At 46.4% G+C, this 20,013-nt stretch overlaps 3 protein-coding genes and 9 non-coding genes across 13 annotated transcripts; 9 read left to right on the top strand and 3 right to left on the bottom strand.

Annotated features, from left to right (window-relative positions):
* Positions 1–44: 44 nt before the first annotated feature.
* phykpl (5-phosphohydroxy-L-lysine phospho-lyase) lies at positions 45–8,753 on the bottom strand. 2 transcript variants are annotated; one of them, XM_035408735.1, is made up of 13 exons: positions 8,292–8,753; positions 7,935–8,053; positions 6,925–7,084; positions 6,600–6,674; positions 5,701–5,788; positions 5,011–5,127; positions 4,447–4,529; positions 3,505–3,730; positions 3,014–3,168; positions 2,092–2,181; positions 1,121–1,251; positions 952–993; positions 45–742 (listed from the first exon to the last, which is right to left on the bottom strand). In XM_035408735.1, the coding sequence occupies exons 1-12, from the start codon at positions 8,342–8,344 to the stop codon at positions 953–955; spliced, it is 1,338 nt and encodes a 445-aa protein (XP_035264626.1). In that variant the 5' UTR covers positions 8,345–8,753; the 3' UTR covers positions 45–742; position 952. The 2 variants fall into 2 exon arrangements, with proteins under 2 accessions (XP_035264626.1, XP_035264627.1); XM_035408736.1 differs by having other exon boundaries at positions 45–739.
* A 2,237-nt stretch (positions 8,754–10,990) lies between these two features.
* Positions 10,991–12,337, bottom strand: LOC118222432 (coiled-coil domain-containing protein 173-like). The gene has a single exon (XM_035408026.1). It carries the CDS (start codon positions 12,335–12,337, stop codon positions 10,991–10,993), a length of 1,347 nt encoding a protein of 448 aa, XP_035263917.1.
* Positions 12,338–13,981: 1,644 nt separating this feature from the next.
* On the bottom strand, positions 13,982–15,328 carry LOC118222431 (coiled-coil domain-containing protein 173-like). Its single transcript, XM_035408025.1, has one exon. It carries the CDS (start codon positions 15,326–15,328, stop codon positions 13,982–13,984), a length of 1,347 nt encoding a protein of 448 aa, XP_035263916.1.
* A 1,313-nt stretch (positions 15,329–16,641) lies between these two features.
* Positions 16,642–16,714, top strand: trnav-cac. The gene has a single exon. It is a non-coding gene; the product is annotated as a tRNA-Val (tRNA).
* A 254-nt stretch (positions 16,715–16,968) lies between these two features.
* trnav-cac lies at positions 16,969–17,041 on the top strand. The gene has a single exon. It is a non-coding gene; the product is annotated as a tRNA-Val (tRNA).
* Positions 17,042–17,289: 248 nt separating this feature from the next.
* Positions 17,290–17,362, top strand: trnav-cac. Its single transcript has one exon. It is a non-coding gene; the product is annotated as a tRNA-Val (tRNA).
* Positions 17,363–17,610: 248 nt separating this feature from the next.
* trnav-aac lies at positions 17,611–17,683 on the top strand. The gene has a single exon. It is a non-coding gene; the product is annotated as a tRNA-Val (tRNA).
* Positions 17,684–17,773: 90 nt separating this feature from the next.
* trnav-cac lies at positions 17,774–17,846 on the top strand. The gene has a single exon. It is a non-coding gene; the product is annotated as a tRNA-Val (tRNA).
* Positions 17,847–18,096: 250 nt separating this feature from the next.
* On the top strand, positions 18,097–18,169 carry trnav-aac. The gene has a single exon. It is a non-coding gene; the product is annotated as a tRNA-Val (tRNA).
* Positions 18,170–18,261: 92 nt separating this feature from the next.
* Positions 18,262–18,334, top strand: trnav-aac. Its single transcript has one exon. It is a non-coding gene; the product is annotated as a tRNA-Val (tRNA).
* Positions 18,335–18,426: 92 nt separating this feature from the next.
* Positions 18,427–18,499, top strand: trnav-cac. Its single transcript has one exon. It is a non-coding gene; the product is annotated as a tRNA-Val (tRNA).
* An 837-nt stretch (positions 18,500–19,336) lies between these two features.
* On the top strand, positions 19,337–19,409 carry trnav-aac. The gene has a single exon. It is a non-coding gene; the product is annotated as a tRNA-Val (tRNA).
* Positions 19,410–20,013: the final 604 nt, after the last annotated feature.

Raw genomic sequence — 20,013 nt, 5'->3', positions numbered from 1 at the left:
GAATGGGGATTCTGGAGCAAATTATCTTGAGCTTGATCTTTTCCTTTTTTTTTTTTTCTCTTTTTTTCTCCTTAATGTAACATGCATCTAGACTCCTTTCTGGTTTAGATTTGTTTTTTTTACCCACGATGCGCATCAATGGTTAACATCGGCAGGCCCTGGACACAAGTTACCGTATGTTTGGAAAAACCCAGCTTCTGTCGTGCAGCCATAGAAACGGCCTTTTAATCGCAATTTGAATGTACACATTGTGTGAGGTGACCCTGTCCCACAAGATAAACACAGAATGTGTACCGTGCTGTGCCTGTACCTGTGAAACATGGCAGAGTGTTCTGCTCAGGTAGGGGGTGCGTGATGGTGTGAACCTGCTGTAAGGGTTGTATGCTTTCAGTGGTGTACCTGCTCTTCAGGCGCACTTAGCTCTTACTGCAAAGACATGGCTCCTTGGGTTCTGTCAGGTAAGCCTCTGATTCACCTGAGGAGTAGTGAAGGTCTTGAACTCAGAGAAGCAAAGCATTATGGGTTAACCCGTTTAATTAACTGACATCTCTGGTGTGCAGTTTCCAGTTCTGCCACTTCATTGTATGGAGTGGTTCATACTTCATTAATACTGTGATTGAATTCATACAAAAAAAATGATCATAAACCCTCTTGGCAAATGTCTTAATGCACCAATCTGCTCTGTGGAGGCGGCAGCCAGGGGTTGGGAGCCCAATTTCAAGTTGCCTTGGTCAGGAACCTTCTGGAACAGACAGTGTGTAGCTTTTAGTTGGATGAATTTGATGGTCTGAAACCCCCCCCACATCTCTGTTTGCATCTGCACTTAACCATTTGGCGCCACCTTCAGGAGGAGTAGGGAATTCAGCAGTTACTACCTCTGGTACTTTGAAATGCAAGTATTTTGTAACATGTCTGTTGCAATTAAATTGCAATCTGCAGGATATTACGAACCTCAAACGCGGTCTCCTGTCTTTTGTCTCTCCGACTCCATACCTGAACACACAAGGTATGGAACGCTGGTTAGGATGCATTCACACCGCAAGTGCATGCAGTTAAAATGCAGGTTGTTTGGCGATTTTTCGGGGGGGTTGCAGGGGGGGGGGGGGGGGGTGCGTCTCACCTGTGAGAATGTGGTCTATTTTCTCAGCCACGAGCTCCGCGTCGGCCGCGCTGAAGCACATCGGGGGTTTGAACTTGACGACGTTCTCGTCGGGTCCGTCCGTGCTGAGGACGATCCTTTCCTCCTTCATCCTGGTTGAAAGTCGGAGGACCTCGGTTAACGAGTGCGAGCTCGGCTCGGAGTGCGCACGCGTGCGTGCAGCCGATGGAAGCTTCTAGAAAACGGCCAGGCCAGTGACTCTAAAATCGGGCCTTGGGGGGCAGTAATGCTGTACTCGCTATCCTCCCCCCGGGGCTGAGATTCCGCTCGTTTGGTCCCCCCCCCCCGGTCGTAACCGGTCCTCGATCAGGGTGGGGTGAGTGGAGAAGCAACGGCATTTAAAAGGCATTTAAACTGCTTCCTAACCTCAAGGGCGCCCCGCCAAAAACACGATCAATTTCCAAACGCTTTCATTCCAGTGCTTCAGCAGACTGCACAGTTTGTGCTTCTGGCCATTTTACCGATGGTTAAGTACCTTCATCAAGGGTACAAACAGTGGCGCCCCACCTGGGAATCGGGTCCGAGCCCAGTTCTCTAACCGTTGGGTTATACTTCCACAAATGGACTTTAACCAGAGTTTTCACGTGCCTGGGCGCACCAGCTGCTTGATCTGTTGGGCTGTTGGTTTTATTTGCGCGTGTAAATGCACACTTTAAAAATGTCTTTAAGACGTGTAGAGCGTGGATACTCAAATCTGGACCTCAAATCCAAATCCAGCCCCGGTTTTCTTTTCCCCCAGGTAATTAACTGAACAATTAGTGCCCCTGATTGGCCAGAGTGTCTTCACACCTGACTCCCAGGTAAAGGGAGGGTGGAAAACCAGCAGGTCTTGGACCTCGAGGGCCGTGATTTGAGTAACGGGTGCAGAGAAGGCGCCGGTGTGACCCCCCCGGCGTGACGTAGCGGGACGCGTTTCGCGGGCGTTTCCTCACCTGTTCACCAGCTCCGCGGCGGCCGCGCTGGCCGGGGTGCGTCTCTCCCGGTCCGTCACCAGCTCCATCCCCACGAACAGCCCGGCGCCTCTGCGCAAAACACACGGGGGAGAGGAGGGGAGGGGGGGGTGTCTTATAATTTGGGGGAGAGGGGGCCAGGGGGCCTTTTCCACCATTTGCTCCCCAATTTGGAATGCCGAGCTGTGTGTCCGGGCGCTTGCTAATGCTGGCTCTGCTGTCCATACGCACGCGCGCTGAGATAGACAAGCGCTTTCACAGTGGAGACCTGGTCTGGAGGCTCCACAGTAAATAACACCTGGAAGGGGAAATGTGAGGCAGGCGGTACAGGTGACGCTAAAGGTGAAGCCGCACGTCCTCCGACGAGGAGACCACGCTTGGCTTCGCTCTCATCTCCCACAGTCGGTCGCTTGTGGGCGTAATAAAAAATTTTTTTAATGCGACAGTTTACATGCGGGATCTTTTAAATCTGATTGGCTATCGCGCCGATGTTCCCCGTCCTTCCGGTCTATTCGCCGGCTTGCCTCGCATCGCCAGCTGTCCCAGCATGCTTTGCAGACGCAAAGAATCGCCCGTCGATGAGAATGGAGGTGAGTACAGATTCTCTCCTCGTCGTGGGATGTGTAGCTTCACCGTAACTCTGGGCTGCGTCCGCAAAACCCATAATCCTGGTGCTGTTATTAAAATTATGAGAACTTCAGGTCTCAAAGTATCCTCCTCACCCAGGTGGGGGCTACTCATTGGTGGTGGGTGAGGTGTTCCCACTCATCACTGTAAAGCACTTTGGGCGTTCAGAAAAGTGCTATATATATGCACTGATTCATTAGTTCATTCACTCCTGCCTTTTCCCCACTGGCTGGCTGTTTTCGACCAATGACGTGGCGGTGATGTAATGTGTCCGTACCGCACGTGGCCAATGAGGGGGTGTTTGGCCATCAGGCCCTGCAGAAGGCTCCGGAGGCGAGCTCCCACGTCCCTGGCGTTCCCCCGCAGGTTCTCCTCCTCGATCACGTCCAGAACCGCCAGCCCGATCGCACACGACACGGGGTTTCCGCCAAACTACGGACACACACACAGACGAGCAGTGACAGACACCGACTCACACCCCCCCACGGAACTCTAACTCACACCCCCCCCGTCACAGAGCACTGTCCCACACTGACCCACACTGACCCACCACCCCCCCCACCACAGAGCACTGACCCACACCCCCCACAGAGCACTGAACTCTCACCCCCCCCCCCCAGCACTGACTCAAAGCCCCACATAACACGACTCACACCCCCCCACAGAATACTGATCCACCCCCCCCCCCCCCACAGAGCACTGACCCATACCCCCCTCACAGAGCACAGGTCTCAGGTGGTCACAGGTGTGGGGGCGGGCGCGGCTCACCGTGTTGAAGTACTCCACGCCGTTGGCGGTGAAGGCGCTGGCGACCTCCTGCGTGGTGGCCACGCATGCCACCGGGTGCCCGTTGCCCATGGGCTTGCCCATGGTCACGATGTCGGGGCAGAAGTCCTCGCCCTGCAGCTGGAACCCCCAGAAGTGGGTGCCCGCCCGTCCGAACCCCGCCTGCACCTCGTCTGCCACGAACAGCCCCCCCGCCGCATGCACGTGCCTGCAGAGGAGGAGGGACCCCACCCCCAAGGTAAAAACATTTCGGCACCATGACCGTGCACTGCAATTCTGAGTGCCCCCCCCCCCCCCTCCGAAATCACATAAACACTAAACATAACACCTTGCTTTACATGGACAGTTTGGTGAATGAAATATTTACACACCTATATTACGAATAAAAAAGGACCCACATGCCCCCATAGTTTTTGTTCATGCAAGTAGCATTTCAAAAAAAAAAAAAAAAAAAAAACCAACCCCTCATTTTGAATTGGAGCACTTATGTATATTTGTTCTTATTATCTGGCATAAATATCAGGCTATAAATTTACTCTTGAAGGGATGTATGAAAGGAGATCCAGTTAATATGTTAGAGGGACGTTCATCAAATGATTAAAATTACTACAGAACACTTTTACACAGAGTAATTAACAGCCAGTCCTCTTATACTATCAGTTCCGCTGTGTTGTGGTTTTCCATGGCTGACTACACTTCCTTGTGTCTTCAGTGCTAAGTACCATTGTGAGGCTTTCAGGAGTCAATGATTCACAGCATTCAGGTCAAAGGTATCATTCACCACTGTGAGAGAACTGCGCCAGGCGTATCTCTACACGCACCGTGGTGTGCGCTGCACCCTGTACGGAACGGGGTTTCCTGGTTCAGTGGCCAGCCCAGACGTCCGCACAAGCGCGGCGGTGGCAGTTCGGGAGCGATACTTACTCTGCAACCTTCTGGAAGTATCCGGTGGGGGGTATGATCTGGCCCCCGACGCTGGGCAAAGTCTCCACGAAAAAAGCAGAAATCTGCAGAAGGAAAAGCGCAAAGACCTTTCAGGTTAATCCAAGTGTCTCCATTAGAGGTGGTCATTAGAGACACTTAGCAGATGCTATTATGCAGGGCGACTTGCATAGCTTTTTTGCTTTAAAAAATGTTTTTGTTTACATAGTGTCCATTTATACAGCGAGATATATCCTGAAGCAATTCAGGTTAAGTATTTGGTCAAGGGCACAGCGGCAGTGTCCTATGAGAATCAAACCTGCAACCTTTGATACTCAAACCCAAGTTACAAACCCAGTTCCCTATCCGCCATACTACAGTGCTGCTTAGGTTGATGCACCTTGGTTGTAACATAATCATGGGCGCCTCATGCAGTGAGCCTGTGCACTGAGCATGTGCAGTGAGCGTGTGCACTGAGCATGTGCAGTGAGGGTGTGCACTGAGCGTGTGCAGTGAGCATGTGCACTGAGCATGTGCAGTGAGCATGTGCACTGAGCGTGTGCACACCTTGCGGCCTTTCTTCTGAACCTCTTCTATCAGATCCTTCACAGTGTCTGCATAGGCTTGGGCAGGGTCTGGGTGGTCCTCCCGATAGCGCCCCCTATAGGTGTCAGGGAGCGGGGCCTGTGAGGGAACAGAGAGCTTATAAAAAAATGAGAAAAATAACCAACTAATCCAACTAATAAGACATTTACCCTTTATGTAACTAGAAAATGGTTCGCTCATGCATGCTCTTCATAAAATCTATATCTACTGTGACATATTTACTTTAGAATGCACTATAGTCCTGTATTATGTTGAAATGCATATACAACTCAAGAGTCATGATTGATCATATATACAAGATGAGTTCACCAAGGAAAATAAAGAATTTATGATTTATTATGTATTACGTGAATCTTTTTTGACCAAGTCCTGCATACACTACTTTTGGCGTTTTTATGTGATTATGCACAGTATGATTCTGCATTTCCCTGGTGACACTGGCAGAAGCAGTCCCTGGTTAGAGGCAGCTGTGATAAACAAGTAAAAATAGCAATGAGAGCAATAAGAATCACAAAAAGTGAATAGCAATAAGAGAACGCCAAAAAAGTGAATAGCAATAAGGGAACCCCCAAAAGGTAAATAGCAATAAAGAGCAATAAGAAACCCCAAAAAAATAAATAGCAATAAGAGAACCCCCAAACAGTTACACACCACGTGAACCCATTCTTTCTGCCCCCCCAGTTTCCTGAACTTGTAGGGACTGATGTCAATCAGTGACGTCAGATGTCCATGGTATGCACTTGTGAGGGGGAAGAAGAAAAAACAAAAAACATTTGACACATCTGTGATTAACGGGTACTGTTGAAATCAGGGGAGTTGGGTGGGGTTACTGTGAGTACACTGTGAGTACACTGTGAGTACACTGTGAGTAAACTGTGAGTACACTGTGAGTAAACTGTGAGTACACTGTGAGTAAACTGTGAGTACAATGTAAAGATCCTGTGTAATAATCACTTTTCATTAACTGTTCATTAAGCCACAAGGTGAAGATGTATACTTGCTCCTTATTTCAACGGTATGAACTGGAAAATAATAACACAGTTCCCTTGAGATGCTTTAAACATCATGGCTTGGCTCCTCTGTGTGCATATTCATTTGAAGTTCACTTTCGATTAGTAGCCCATTAAGAAACATGCAAACTACATGGTCTTTAAAGGACCGTTTATATTCATATTTAGGCTATTAACAGATGCTCTTATTCAGAGTAACTTACTGTACGTAAGTACATATAAATGTAAGACCTATACCACATCCTCCTGTAGAGGGCAGTATTGGAACTTTTTTGCTTTTAGGATAAAAATAAACTTTCCTGCAATGTGCTGTACTATATAAAAGCACTGCACTGCCCCAAATTCTCCTGTGGTGGAGAATAAAAGAATTTATCGTGGTTTTGGATTGATTGCAAAGGGCCTTTATCGTTTACAATAAAATGGTTAGTGAAAAGCTTGTGAGTACGAATTTACAGCATGCCTAAGTGTTAATGCCCGCACCCCTCGCCCCTCGCCCCCCCGCCCCCCCCCCCCCCCCCCCCCCCCCCCCCCGGGCCTTACTGGTCCAGCACGATCACATCCTCGTGGCGGCTGTACTGGCGAGCCAAGCGCAGGGCAAGATCGTTGGCTTCTGACCTGCGGGACAACAGAGAGTTTACACAAGTCCAAGCCGCCCACTGGGACCCTCCCGTCACGCCGAGAAGCTTCCGTCCGAACGTCGCCCGCCCAGCCCCCAAGAAACGACCCCGCTAACCAGCTTCCACAGGGTTTAGGGAAGTGGCCCGAAATCAAACTAATTTCATATGGAATGTAAACGTTCTGCTGGGGGTTTGGGTGGGGGTGGGGGTGGGGGGGGGGGGGGGGGGGCGGTTGAGTGGGGCTTTACCCAGAGTTCACAAAGTAGAAGACGCAGAGCTTGTCCGGGAGGGTGGCGGCGAGGCGGTCGGCGTAACGGACAATGTTGTCGTGCAGGAAACGCGTGTTGGTGTTCAGGAGTTCCATCTGAGCAGCCGCAGCCTTGGTAATGGCTGGATGGCAGTGCCCCACTGCGCAGAAGGGAAAGGTCAAAGGTTATGCAATACCCCCCCCCTCCCCCAGTTACAAGAAATCAACTTAGAGGTACTATTTGTCCACAACTTCTTCAAAACAAATGTAACATAATATCCTTTCTTAAATCTTGGTGACCTTATATACGTTAATCATTAATTTCAGTTTGGTGCAATCAAAGGTCAGAGAACAGTTTTGTGCCATAATCATAATCATAAAAAGTTTTTTTTTTTTTTTTTTTTTTTTTTTTTTTTTTTTGGGCGACCCCTTCTATGGTCTACTGAAGATAAAAACCCAGCCAGTTTTCTAAGCTGTTGATCCGTGATGCCACATATGATTTCTTTATATTTAGTCCAAGCTACAAGGATTAACACAGTGTAATTACACCACTGTATTAATAGTGGAGAGATTGGAATCCACAATTATAAAAAGAAATGTTAGTGAGACCTAGTCAACAACTTTTTTAGTTTTGAATCTTCGGCACACGTCACTTCTGCTCAGAATACTGGGACATGTAGTTCACACGTTTCCAATTTATCTCCTTTAGACGTAATATGCTATCGTTTTTCACTTTTCGCACGTGCATTATATCAATTAATTTATAGACCAGATGTGGCTATATTATTATTATTATTATTATTATTATTGATATAATGCATTTCTCACGGTTTTAAAATACCATTACACAAAGGCTACAACAAAAAATAAATAATGATAATACAAAAAAGTTCAAATACGAGAAAAACGTTCTTGATGGTTAAGTCTGGGTCGTTGCCTGCTTCCTGACACTTATATTGAGACTAACTTTCATCACTTAAAATTTTTTTTTTTTTTTTACTTAACCCCTACCGTGATGAACATTGCTGATGCAGTCCAGGTACTTCGTCCCATTCTCGTCGTATAAATACTGTCCGCGAGCTCTAACTATCTTCACTGGATCACCCGAGTAAAAAAGCCGGCAAGATTGCCTTCAAAAAAAGACAGGTACACAAAATGACTTGCCACTGCCGTAAGTTTATCGGTGAAAACACAAGTTCCACTTGAATATCAGTAATGACAGTAGCCTAACTATCATCATGTTAACTTCTGAAAAAACACCGTAGGCTAATGTATAATATTGGTTTGTTGGTTAAACTTTCTATTCCGCTATAAACCGCTATTCACAAAGCATTTAGTCCTGCTTGCTCGCCAGCAAAAGCAACCTACCCAATAAGTTTTTTCCGCATTGTCAGGGTCTTTTGCTTATTGAACATCTCCATGGTCAATTTTCCTTTACTTTATTTTTGTAAAATATCGTGTACAGTCTTTGATTAAAAAAGATCACATGCATAATATAGCCTATATATACTTCCTGTAACCACAAAGAGATGCGATTTTCAAAATAAAAGTGCCAAATATTCTGTTTGAAAATAGCTATAGATTTAGTTTATCACGTATCCAAGTTTTATTAAATGAAATGTATTGATGTAGACCAGAGGATATAGTGTCTACATCTTGAGCGTGCAATTCACGAACGTTATGAATTCAGATTTTTGTTCCGGAAATTAGTCTGGCTTAATTTACTAAACATGTAGTTACTAATACTGGTTCAGCTTTGGGGAAATGCCTTCACTGGCGACATGCTGAACCGTCAGCTGAAATTATGCCTTTAAGTGTCAGGTCGAACAAAGGCTAATTGAACTATTAAGATTAGATGTCAATATGAAATCATAAGCTGGCGCTTCTGCGCACCCCTGATCTATATTTTAATTTTGCCAACGGTCAACAGCCTTTACTAATCGTAACCTATCCCTATCATTATAAATGTTTGGAGGATTCGTGTATTAACTCTCGCATTTACAGAGTAGAAGATTAATAACTAGTTATTACTTTATACTGCATTAACGTAGTGGTCTGACTGAAATATGATATGGCAACGAAAAAGGGCTGAAATGGGACTTACACATATTCAAATTATATACCATGTCGTCGTATTTATAAAGCAAATGCGCATACCACAGAGTTCTAACATAACATTTTAAATTACGGTCACATTGATCTGTTCATTTTTGCGCAAATCGTTCACTATACATTATTAGAATCAGCCTGATCTACTCGTCTCCGCAAACGAAGTCTTCTACTTTGTACATTCATGCGAGTTTCCTGTCCGCGTGAGAGGAAGTTCACAAAACCATAGGAATGTTATGTCAGGAGGGGGGCTGATGCGTTTCTATCATTCCATTCCACCCAGACACTCGCTTACCCTGTCTGTGTACATTGTTTTGTTTTGTTTTTTAAATTGTTGTGACGAACATGTTATAGTGACAATCAAATTGCAATCGGTGGAGTAATTCAGAGCATCTGAAAGCCATTTGTTCTATAACCCTAGAGTGTATTTGCGACGTAAACAGCCGTGGCGGAAATTGCAGCTACCAGCGGCTAAGATGGAGTCCAGCTGGAGCTAACTTATGTTCAGGCTGGAGACCATCTGGAATTGGGTGATGGTCTGTTGTCTGTATCAACCTGGCTCACCAGCTGGACAATGTCTTTCCAGCATGCTTACTATGTTAACCAACTGCACCAGGCTGGAAACAAGATGGAATTTCCACCAGGGAAGCCACATATTACAACTTCTTAGGGTCCCAATGACCCAAAAAATAATATGTGTGTGTGTGTGTTTTAAATACTCATAGCCGACCTTGTTTTCTGTTTTTTTTTTTTTAACATTGTAGGTACTGTAGCAGCTCATATGTCTAACTTTGCATGCTTAGTTGCATGTGTGCACATACGAATGCTTATCGAGCCTGTAACTTTTAGGATTCGGCTGTACTGACTGGAGTGGGCTACAGTATGGGGGGGGGGGGATCCTGCTTAGGCCCCAAAAGGCCAGGGGTGGCTGAGCGTACTCGCTGTCAGATTTGTCTTCGCCTTAGCCTGTCGGCTTCATTAGTCATCCTCTCCTGCACGCAGTTTTACAGTTACATGTGTCATACTACGTATAGGTATTATTTCTGCACTGCCAAGGTTAAAACTCAAAATATTCAAATCCGTAAATTTGATTAACTTTCCAAAAGAATGTGTTTGTGGTGCTGATTTTGCCATTTCGCTGAATGTGTAATGTAATGCACTGATTATGTGTCGGTAATGTAATGTACGGTAATGATTGTGTATCTGGAGTTATTTAGCGACAGGTAGCAGCATTCCAGGTCAAGCCTGCAGCAATTCAGTGATAATTATATTATTATTATTATTATTATTACTAATAATGGTAAATGGACTGCATTTATATAGCGCTTTTATCCAAAGCACTTTACAATTGATGCCTCCCATTCACCCATTCACACACACACTCACACACCAACGGTGAAAGGCTGCCATGCAAGGTACCAATCAGCTCGTTGGGAGCAATTAGGGGTTAGGTGTCTTGCGCAGGGACACTAATTATTATTATTATTATTATTATTATTATTATATTGCCTTCAACTAGTGATAATAATACTTATATTCTTATAGTTTTTGACCCTTGCAACATTTGTGCTTTTTCTGAAATAAAGAAATAAGTGGCACTTTTTACACATTTGAGTCCAAAACAACATTTATTTAATCCCTATATAAAAATATATATAAAAAATCTAATATTTTACATCAGTTTTAGTTGATAATTTATCTTATGGGAGCACAGGTACTTAAAAGAGTAACAAAAATAAAAAAATAAAAAATTCACTGACATACAGTACTCTTTGCAAAATTACAAAATTCAACATGTTGCTTCAGCATATATTAACAATGTGAAGCCCAGTATTCCTTGGTCGTTTCCAGAAAACCCAAAATCGTTTGTCTGTCCACGGTGGTGGTGGTGGAAAAGAAACTAGTGATGTACTACATTTCAGAGACCACAAAGGGGACGCAGTGCAGTCCCGAGTCTGTCACCAAATGAAGCTGAGTCTCGTGGTCGACTGGCCACCTTCGGTCCCGTACAGTCGCTGGAGGTCCTCGGTCGTGGTGCTGACGTAGTTGGGCATCTGGTCATAGCTGGCCCCGGGGACCAGGTAATCGGCCCTCAGCCCGCCGTAGATGGGGCCGACCCCCGTCCACATGCCGTGCCTGGCGGCGCGCAGGAGCGGGATGGTGTTGCGTCCGGCGTCGGTGGCGGCGCGGATCACGCCGTCGGTGTAGCGCTGGTACTGCTCCTCCTCCTCGGCGATCAGCTCGGCGTACCTCCGGTCGAAGTCCATGCGCCGCCGATCCAGCAGGCGCTCCTGGACGCGCCCCTCCGCCATCTGCCGCCGCAGGAAGTCGTCCATGGCGCCGCGCTTCCCCTCCGCCCTGCACGCGCTCAGCCGCTCGCTCTCCCGCGACAGCAGGTCCTGCTCCTTCCCGGCGTCGAGGACGTCCCGGGCGGCCCGGTCCTCCTCCTGGGCCTGGCTCTCCCGGGCCCGGCGCTTGTCCTCGCGGTGCGCGGCGATGGCGTCCCGCATGGACCGCCTCTTCTCCTCCAGCTCCGCGCGCTCCCGCTGCAGCTTGGCCTCCCACTTGGCGATGCTGTCGGCCAGGATCTTGGCGTTGAGCTGCTCCTCTTCGCTGGCCTTCTCCCGCATCTCCGTGGCCAGCTGCTCCACCACCATCTTTTTGTACCTCTGCGCCACCCTGCGCCTCTCCTCCCTCTTCTCCTGCTTCCTCATCATCCGGAGGTCCCTCTCCATGTCGAAGAACCTCCTCCTCTCCTCCTGCATCTCCTGCTTCTCGGCCTCTAGTGTCCGGACGGCGCTCGTCGCCCGCAGGTGCTCGGTGTGGGCCTTCCTCATCTGCATCATCTTCTCTTTCTTCTGCTCGCTGAGAAGCCTCTTCTCCCTCTCGTACTGCTCGCACAGCTTCTTGCACTCTTCCACCTCTTTTGCCTTCTCCGCCTTCCTCAGCCTCTGCTGCTCCTGCTCTTCCATCTGTTGCGTCAGGAATTCTCTGAAGGCCTTTTTCTCCGCGTTCTTCTGCCTGATCTTCTCGCGCTCCTGCTCCAGAGCTTCCAGCTCTTTGCGTCTCACGCCCGCCATGAACCTCCTGGTCTCCTCCTTGGCCGCGCAGATGAGCCTCTGCTTCATCGTCATCTGGTCGTCCAGCTCCTTCAGCGCCTCCGTTTGCAGGAGCGCGCGGTGGAACTGTTTCACGCGGTCGCTCTGATAGAACTGTTGGCATATTGCTTTGGCGAGGGCCTCCTGCCGCTGCTTCTGGAGACCTGTTCTCCCGCCATTCAGCACATCTGTACTTTCTGACGCCATTTCCACCTTGAACTTAACGTTTTTGGTTTCACAAGACTATTGCTTCAGTTTCACTCCAGACTACTGTTTCACATTACGCCCCATAACTTATAAGGGACAGTGTCATTAACTGTCCCTACTATGATGTCATATTTGGAACCCGGACAGAAATTCCAAAACTAAGTGAGCTTGAAGGCCATGGTATTGTGACATCAGATAAGAACTTTCTGTCCAAACGATCAAAGGAATGTCATTCACTGTAAACAACGATTGTTTGTTTTGGATCAAAATAAGCATGATACACTAGAGTGATACTGAATGACAACTTGCATTATAACAGGAATACTATAGGCAGTGTCACAAGGCTCATATCCATGCTATAACACATCATTCATGATGTTAAAACTCTTCTAAAAAGACTAAAATGAGTAAATAATCCCCTTATATTAACACAGTTAAATATTGAGCACACTCAGTGTTCCTAACTGTCAGTTGGTTTTTGAAATATTTGGCTCATTTAACCACGCTAGCAACCTATGTGGATTAAAATCTGAAATCACGGTTGGCAAAGTTAATGTTGCAAATTTGTGCTGTATTGGGATGGCAGATTTGGATGGCAGGTATGCAAGCCGCAAATTTATGAGTGGGTGGGGCTTATCCTACAGTAGTTAGGGGTGGACAGGGCCTTACCACATACCTACAGCAGTTAGGGGTGGGTGGGGCTTACTCCATACCTACAACACAGTTTTCCCCTTTTCAGTTTTTCACCAAACTACAATGACCACTGCCTCTCACTCCTTACAAACAATTAATTTCATTGCCCTTCACTATTAAAATTATTATCTGTGAATTTTATGGTAAAAGTCTGTAAAATAGCAAAGGTACAAAACTGTAGATAGCTGAAATGTAAATAATACAGGTATTTATGGTGAAACACTGTAATACATTTTACAGCCTGCTACTGTGGTGAACATACGGTTAACATACTGTCACCATTATTTATACGGTAACGTTCTGCGAACCCAACTGCCATTATTTTACAGAAAAAACGTACTTTTTTTTTTTTTTACAGCGTAAACACGTAAAAGTCAGGCAGTCACACAATGAAGCCCAAAACTTTTGTTTGAGTGATTACATCATTGCATTATTTGTAGAAAGGTCTAATCCTTTCTTTGTTAGGTGGCATAATATTTCTAGCTTTAGCAACTTGGAATGATTTACATACTCTGAGCGAAGCATGAGGACAATACATTTTAAAAAGGTTTTTTTTTTTATTCTGTATTTTTAAAAAAACGGCAAAGAACATGATTTAAACGGTACATGGAAATGACATTGAAGTAGAGTTAAAACCCATTATGAATGGATTTAAGAGTTGGGAACTAGGAGTCGTTAAGTATTCATTGATAAATATTTATTTAAATCTCAAGTAAACAAAGTGCCGTTCTTCACTATTGTTGGTAGTTATTCTAAGAGAATTTCACTATTTATTCATTTATCATTGAGGGAATTCAATAGCTTGTATCGTGCATTGTCATTTTGCGCAACTGGAAAGTACAACACAAGATGCAAAATACAAATGTAGAGATAACGGGACCGGGAATGCACTGAAAATGTGGTCCCAAATATGATACAATATTTATTATATGACTATCTCTTGGCATACTACTACCATATAAAACCCAGTCTTCTGGAATCTGCTTGATCATTCTCGTATAACCTCTTGATGTCTGCGGCCGTGGTGCCCACGTAATCGGGAATCTGATCATAGTTGGCACCGGGCACTAGGTAACCTGTTCTGAGTCCCCCGTTGATGGGGCCCAGGCCGCACCACATGCCGTGATTGGCCGCCCGGAGGAGCGGGATTATGTTCCTGTTGGCGTTCGTGGCGGCGTCGATCACCGCGGCGGTGTACTGCTGAAACTGCTCCTCCTCCTCGGAGATCAGCTCCTCGTACTTTTTGTCGAAGTCCAGCTGCTCCCCGCGCAGGAGGCGGTCGCGGAAGCGCCTCCCCAGCACCTGCCGGCGCAGGAAGTCGTCCATGGCGGCGCGCTCGTTCTCCTTCTCCTGGGCCTTCAGCTCCTCCGTCTCCCAGTGCATGCGGTCGTCCTCTTTCCTGTCGCTCAGCTCCTCCTGTGCGTTCTCCTCGTCCTCTTTGGCCTTCTGCTCCTGCTCCTTGAGCGTCAGCTCCCGGTGCGCGGCGATGGCGTCCTGCATGGACTTGTTCTTCTCCTCCATTTCCGTCTGCTCCGCGTGCAGCTTGGCCTCCCACTTGGCGATGCTGTCGGCCAGGATCTTGGCGTTGAGCTGCTCCTCTTCGCTGGCCTTCTCCCGCATCTCCGTGGCCAGCTGCTCCACCACCATCTTTTTGTACCTCTGCGCCACCCTGCGCCTCTCCTCCCTCTTCTCCTGCTTCCTCATCACCCGTTTGTCCCTCTCCATCTCAAAGAACCTGCGCCTCTCCGCCTCCATCTCCTGCTTCTCGGCCTCCAGCGCCCTGATGGTGCTGGTCGCTGCCAGAAGATCCCTGTGAGCTTTCCTGGCCTTCATCTTATCAATGTGGTCCTGCTGCTTGCGCATTTGCGTCTCCCTTGCGTATTGCTCTCGCATTTGTCGGCACTCTTCAATCTCCCTTTCCTTCTCTAGCATCATCTGTCTCCGCATGGACTCGTGTTCCATCATTTGTTGCTTTATGTAATCGCCAACGGCCTTCGCCTCCATCTCCCGTTTCCTTAGGTGCTGTCGGTCCTGCTCGATGCCCTCCAGCCATTTTCGCTTTATCTCGTCAATCATTTTCTTGGTCTCCTCATTGGCGGCACTGGTAAGCTTCTGGTCTGTCTTCGCCTGGTTCTCGCGATCATTCAGAGTTTCCGACTGCAGAAGTGCACGATGGAACTGCCTCACGCGATCGCTTTGGTAGAACTCTTGGCGTATGGCTTTCTGTCTAGCCTCCTGCCTGTGGCCTTGCAGGCCTCTTCTGCTATCCCGATTTTCACCAGATGCTGCAATATTCATCTTCGCCTGAACCGTTCAGCAACTCCTGGGCCCCTTTCAGGTTTCTGCTAAGCTTTTATAACGAACGAGAGATCGTTGTGTTCCTCTGTGATGTCACGCGTCGAAGTGAAGGCCTGGACAAAGACGAAGGTGCGGTAGAGTCTTGTGACATCAACGCAGGAGATTGAAGGTGAGCGGCTAATCCAAATTCATTAAAAAATACTATGTATAGCCACCGAGATAATCAAATAAACACCAGCTAGCAAATAAAACCGCCTTCCATTAAGCGACATATAGCGTTGTAAAGCTTGAATTAGACACGATCTAGTTAGCGACTTAGCCTTGCTAGCGAGATAGGAAAATTGTTTTCAATGTCGTATGATTAATCAATAGCCTACATGTACACGTTCGTGCTTGTCTATATTTAGCAGGGTGTTTGGTGCTTTATGTGCTTTTAACCGCGCGGTTATACATCTTATACATTTATTTTGATATGATTAGATTAGTACGCCACGTTATCACTGAATATTGTACACAGTAACGTTGCCATATTTAATTCCGTTCTAATTTCATACAACATTTCAAACAATTTCCCCATTTCATGACATTTTCTCGCAGGACATATCTCCGAATCACGTTATTTACGAATTTTCCACAAGTACCTTTTTAATTTCAAGATGTGTTTTTGTTACTATAAACGCAAGAGGGCAGCATTTAGCTAGTCATTGGCAAATCATTCAGGCTTGCTTGCTTTCACCGATCGCAAAATAGTTCACGCAAATGCATAGGATTTAGGACCCCTGTAACTGCAGATGTTGACTACCTATGCTTTGTTCAGAACCTTTGTTTTACACAGAACAATACTGCAAATGGTTATTCTTGCTTAGCATTAAAAGAATCATTATGAATGCCTTTGGTTAAAATATCAATTGTAGGCATCCCTGCAATGGGTTAATCCAGAGTCAAGTATAACGCACATGCTGTTGAATCTAACCTGAATGATATTCAGACAGCTTGGAAGCTGGCAATTTAAAAAAATGATTTCTTCAGATTATAAATGCATGAAAGTTTAGAAGTGACTTGAGGTTTCCCTGATTTCTATGATTTATGCTCAAAAAGCCAATTCCCCCATTGGGCTCCATTCAATTTTAATAAAAATACTTCTACACACTCATATATTTATGGTAAGTCTGTGCATTATATTTTTTCAGAAGTGTCAGAAATTTCCCTGAGTGGCGGAAACATGTTTTAGTTACTCATGGGGATGTGTTGTATGTACGTCAGATACAAGCAGTACTACGAGGACCCAGTGTGCATTGTCTTTCTCCATCAAGGTTTCCGTAGTGTAGTGGTTATCACGTTCGCCTCACACGCGAAAGGTCCCCGGTTCGAAACCGGGCGGAAACATGTTTTAGTTACTCATGCCTAGGTGTTGTGTGTGTGTGTCATGTTCAAGCATTACTACGAGGACCCTGTGTGCATTACTTAGCAACAGCAACAGCAACTGCCAGTGCTTATCATGTTCGCCTCACACACGAAAGGTCCCCATTCCGAAACCAGGCGGAAATATGTTTTACTTACTCATGCCTAGGTGTTGTGTGTGTGTTTCAGGTTCAGGCATTACTACCAGGACCCTGAGGGCAGGGGTCAGTACCATCAAAGTTTCCGTAGTGTAGTGGTTATCACGTTCGCCTCACACGCGAAAGGTCCCCGGTTCGAAACCGGGCGGAAACATGTTTTAGTTACTCATGCCTAGGTGTTGTGTGTGTGTGTCATGTTCAAGCATTACTACGAGGACCCTGTGTGCATTACTTAGCAACAGCAACTGCCAGTGCTTATCACGTTCGCCTCACACACGAAAGGTCCCCATTCCGAAACCAGGCGGAAATATGTTTTACTTACTCATGCCTAGGTGTTGTGTGTGTGTTTCAGGTTCAGGCATTACTACCAGGACCCTGAGGGCAGGGGTCAGTACCATCAAAGTTTCCGTAGTGTAGTGGTTATCACGTTCGCCTCACACGCGAAAGGTCCCCGGTTCGAAACCGGGCGGAAACATGTTTTAGTTACTCATGCCTAGGTGTTGTGTGTGTGTGTCATGTTCGAGCATTACTACGAGGACCCTGTGTGCCTTACTTAGCAACAGCAACTGCCAGTGCTTATCACGTTCGCCTCACACACAAAAGGTCCCCATTCCGAAACCAGGCGGAAATATGTTTTACTTACTCATGCCTAGGTGTTGTGTGTGTGTTTCAGGTTCAGGCATTACTACCAGGACCCTGAGTGCGGGGATCAGTACCATCAAAGTTTCCGTAGTGTAGTGGTTATCACGTTCGCCTAACACGCGAAAGGTCCCCGGTTCGAGACCGGGCGGAAACAAGTTTTAGTTCCTCATGCCTAGGTGTTGTGTGTGTTTCAGGTTCAGGCATTACTACCAGGACCCTGAGGGCAGGGGTCAGTACCATCAAAGTTTCCGTAGTGTAGTGGTTATCACGTTCGCCTCACACGCGAAAGGTCCCCGGTTCGAAACCGGGCGGAAACATGTTTTAGTTACTCATGCCTAGGTGTTGTGTGTGTGTGTGTCATGTTCAAGCATTACTACGAGGACCCTGTGTGCATTACTTAGCAACAGCAACTGCCAGTGCTTATCACGTTCGCCTCACACACGAAAGGTCCCCATTCCGAAACCAGGCGGAAATATGTTTTACTTACTCATGCCTAGGTGTTGTGTGTGTGTTTCAGGTTCAGGCATTACTACCAGGACCCTGAGTGCAGGGATAAGTACCATCAAAGTTTCCGTAGTGTAGTGGTTATCACGTTCGCCTAACACGCGAAAGGTCCCCGGTTCGAGACCGGGCGGAAACAAGTTTTAGTTACTCATGCCTACGTGTTGTGTGTGTGTTTCAGGTTCAGGCATTACTACCAGGACCCTGAGGGCAGGGATCAGTACCATCAAAGTTTCCGTAGTGTAGTGGTTATCACGTTCGCCTAACACGCGAAAGGTCCCCGGTTCGAGACCGGGCGGAAACAAGTTTTAGTTACTCATGCCTAGGTGTTGTGTGTATGTTTCAGGTTCAGGCATTACTACCAGGACCCTGAGTGCAGGGATCAGTACCATCAAAGTTTCCGTAGTGTAGTGGTTATCACGTTCGCCTCACACGCGAAAGGTCCCCGGTTCGAAACCGGGCGGAAACAAGTTTTAGTTACTCATGCCTAGGTCTTGTGTGTGTGTTTCAGGTTCAGGCATTACTACCAGGACCCTGAGTGCATTGCTCAGCATCAGAATCGTATTTTATTGCCAAGTACGTTTACACATACGAGGAATTTGTTTTGGTCAACACACCGAGGCAGCCATCTGCGGCGCCATCTTATTAGATGAGAAATGAGAGAACAGGAGGAAGGAGGAGGGAAAAAAACAGTCCTTTCAATGAAACGAGAGGGCACTCGTTTCCTTGAAACGAAGAAAAACCTCAGCACATAGCAACATCATAAAAACATTACAAACATTACAACAAAACTCGAAGACTTGCACATGTGGTAGGGGGTAGGGGGTAGGGGGTAGGGGGTAGGGGGTAGGGGGTCGGGGGTCGGGGGTCGGGTGTCGGGTGTCGGGGAGGGGAAGTGTCGCAGCACAGACACTGGGGGGAGCGCGCAGCCGCTCAGGCGCATCGCATCAACCCTCAGCAGACTGCACCAGCAAGGTTCTGACCTGTTTCATGGCTTTTAAATCAGCCTAGGGGGTCAGACGGTTATTTAAAATATTGTGTGACCTCTCTGGGTTCCCTTGCTCATAAGATCGCTAATGCTAACTTGAAGCTCTGGGACATTTGCAATTATAAATGAGTCAGTGTACTTGCTGTGGCATTCCACTGGCCAATAAATATATATCACAAGGGATGACCAAGATTAATAGTTCAATTCCGCCGGAATTGTGGTGGCAAAATAACAGAATTAAATATATGTCATTGTATATGTATGTCATTGTAATGGAATATATTTCACTGTTTCCGCAATATTCTTCTCTTCATCAAGGTTTCCGTAGTGTAGTGGTTATCACGTTCGCCTAACACGCGAAAGGTCCCCGGTTCGAAACCGGGCGGAAACACGCTTTTAACTTTTTTCACCTCTCTCTCCTTGCCACCTCTGGCAGCAGCAGGTCTTTAAGATTGAAGAAAACAACTACATTAGCTATCTAGTTTAGGTTACTAATCTATCCATTGCGGGCCATTGATTGATTGAAGTTTTTCATCAACATGTCAAACACATCCCACAATTTCACGCCACATTATTATTCAAAATCAGGCGTACTCCTTATTTATAAGCATACTGAATAATAGTAAACATATTTTGAGAATTATATAAATGCTCACCAATATAAATTGGGATGAAGTCCTTCATTGCACATGCCCTCTGCTGTGGAGACAAAGCTGTTTTCACTTCTCAGAAATATCCACTCAGATGAGTGATTTCTTCCTAGGCCTCCAAATTGTGTCTTCTGTTTAGACTTAGACATTGCAAAATATTTTTTTGTTCTAAAACAACAACCTTTTTACACATAAAGCCTCAAGAACTTAACATCCTGGATCCTGGGGTGTCAACAGTAAAAAATAATAAACTTTGTTGGAGAAAGTGCATGGATAGCCTTGTACATTTCAAGGAATTGTATACGTACAAAATATTTAATTAATAATACATTGTACACCAGTAAA

Source organism: Anguilla anguilla, chromosome 3 (genome assembly GCF_013347855.1).
Source record: "Anguilla anguilla isolate fAngAng1 chromosome 3, fAngAng1.pri, whole genome shotgun sequence".
NCBI classification, from domain to species: domain Eukaryota; kingdom Metazoa; phylum Chordata; class Actinopteri; order Anguilliformes; family Anguillidae; genus Anguilla; species Anguilla anguilla.
The sequence above is the reverse complement of the archived record's forward strand: the minus strand, read 5'-3'. Positions and strand labels throughout refer to the sequence as shown.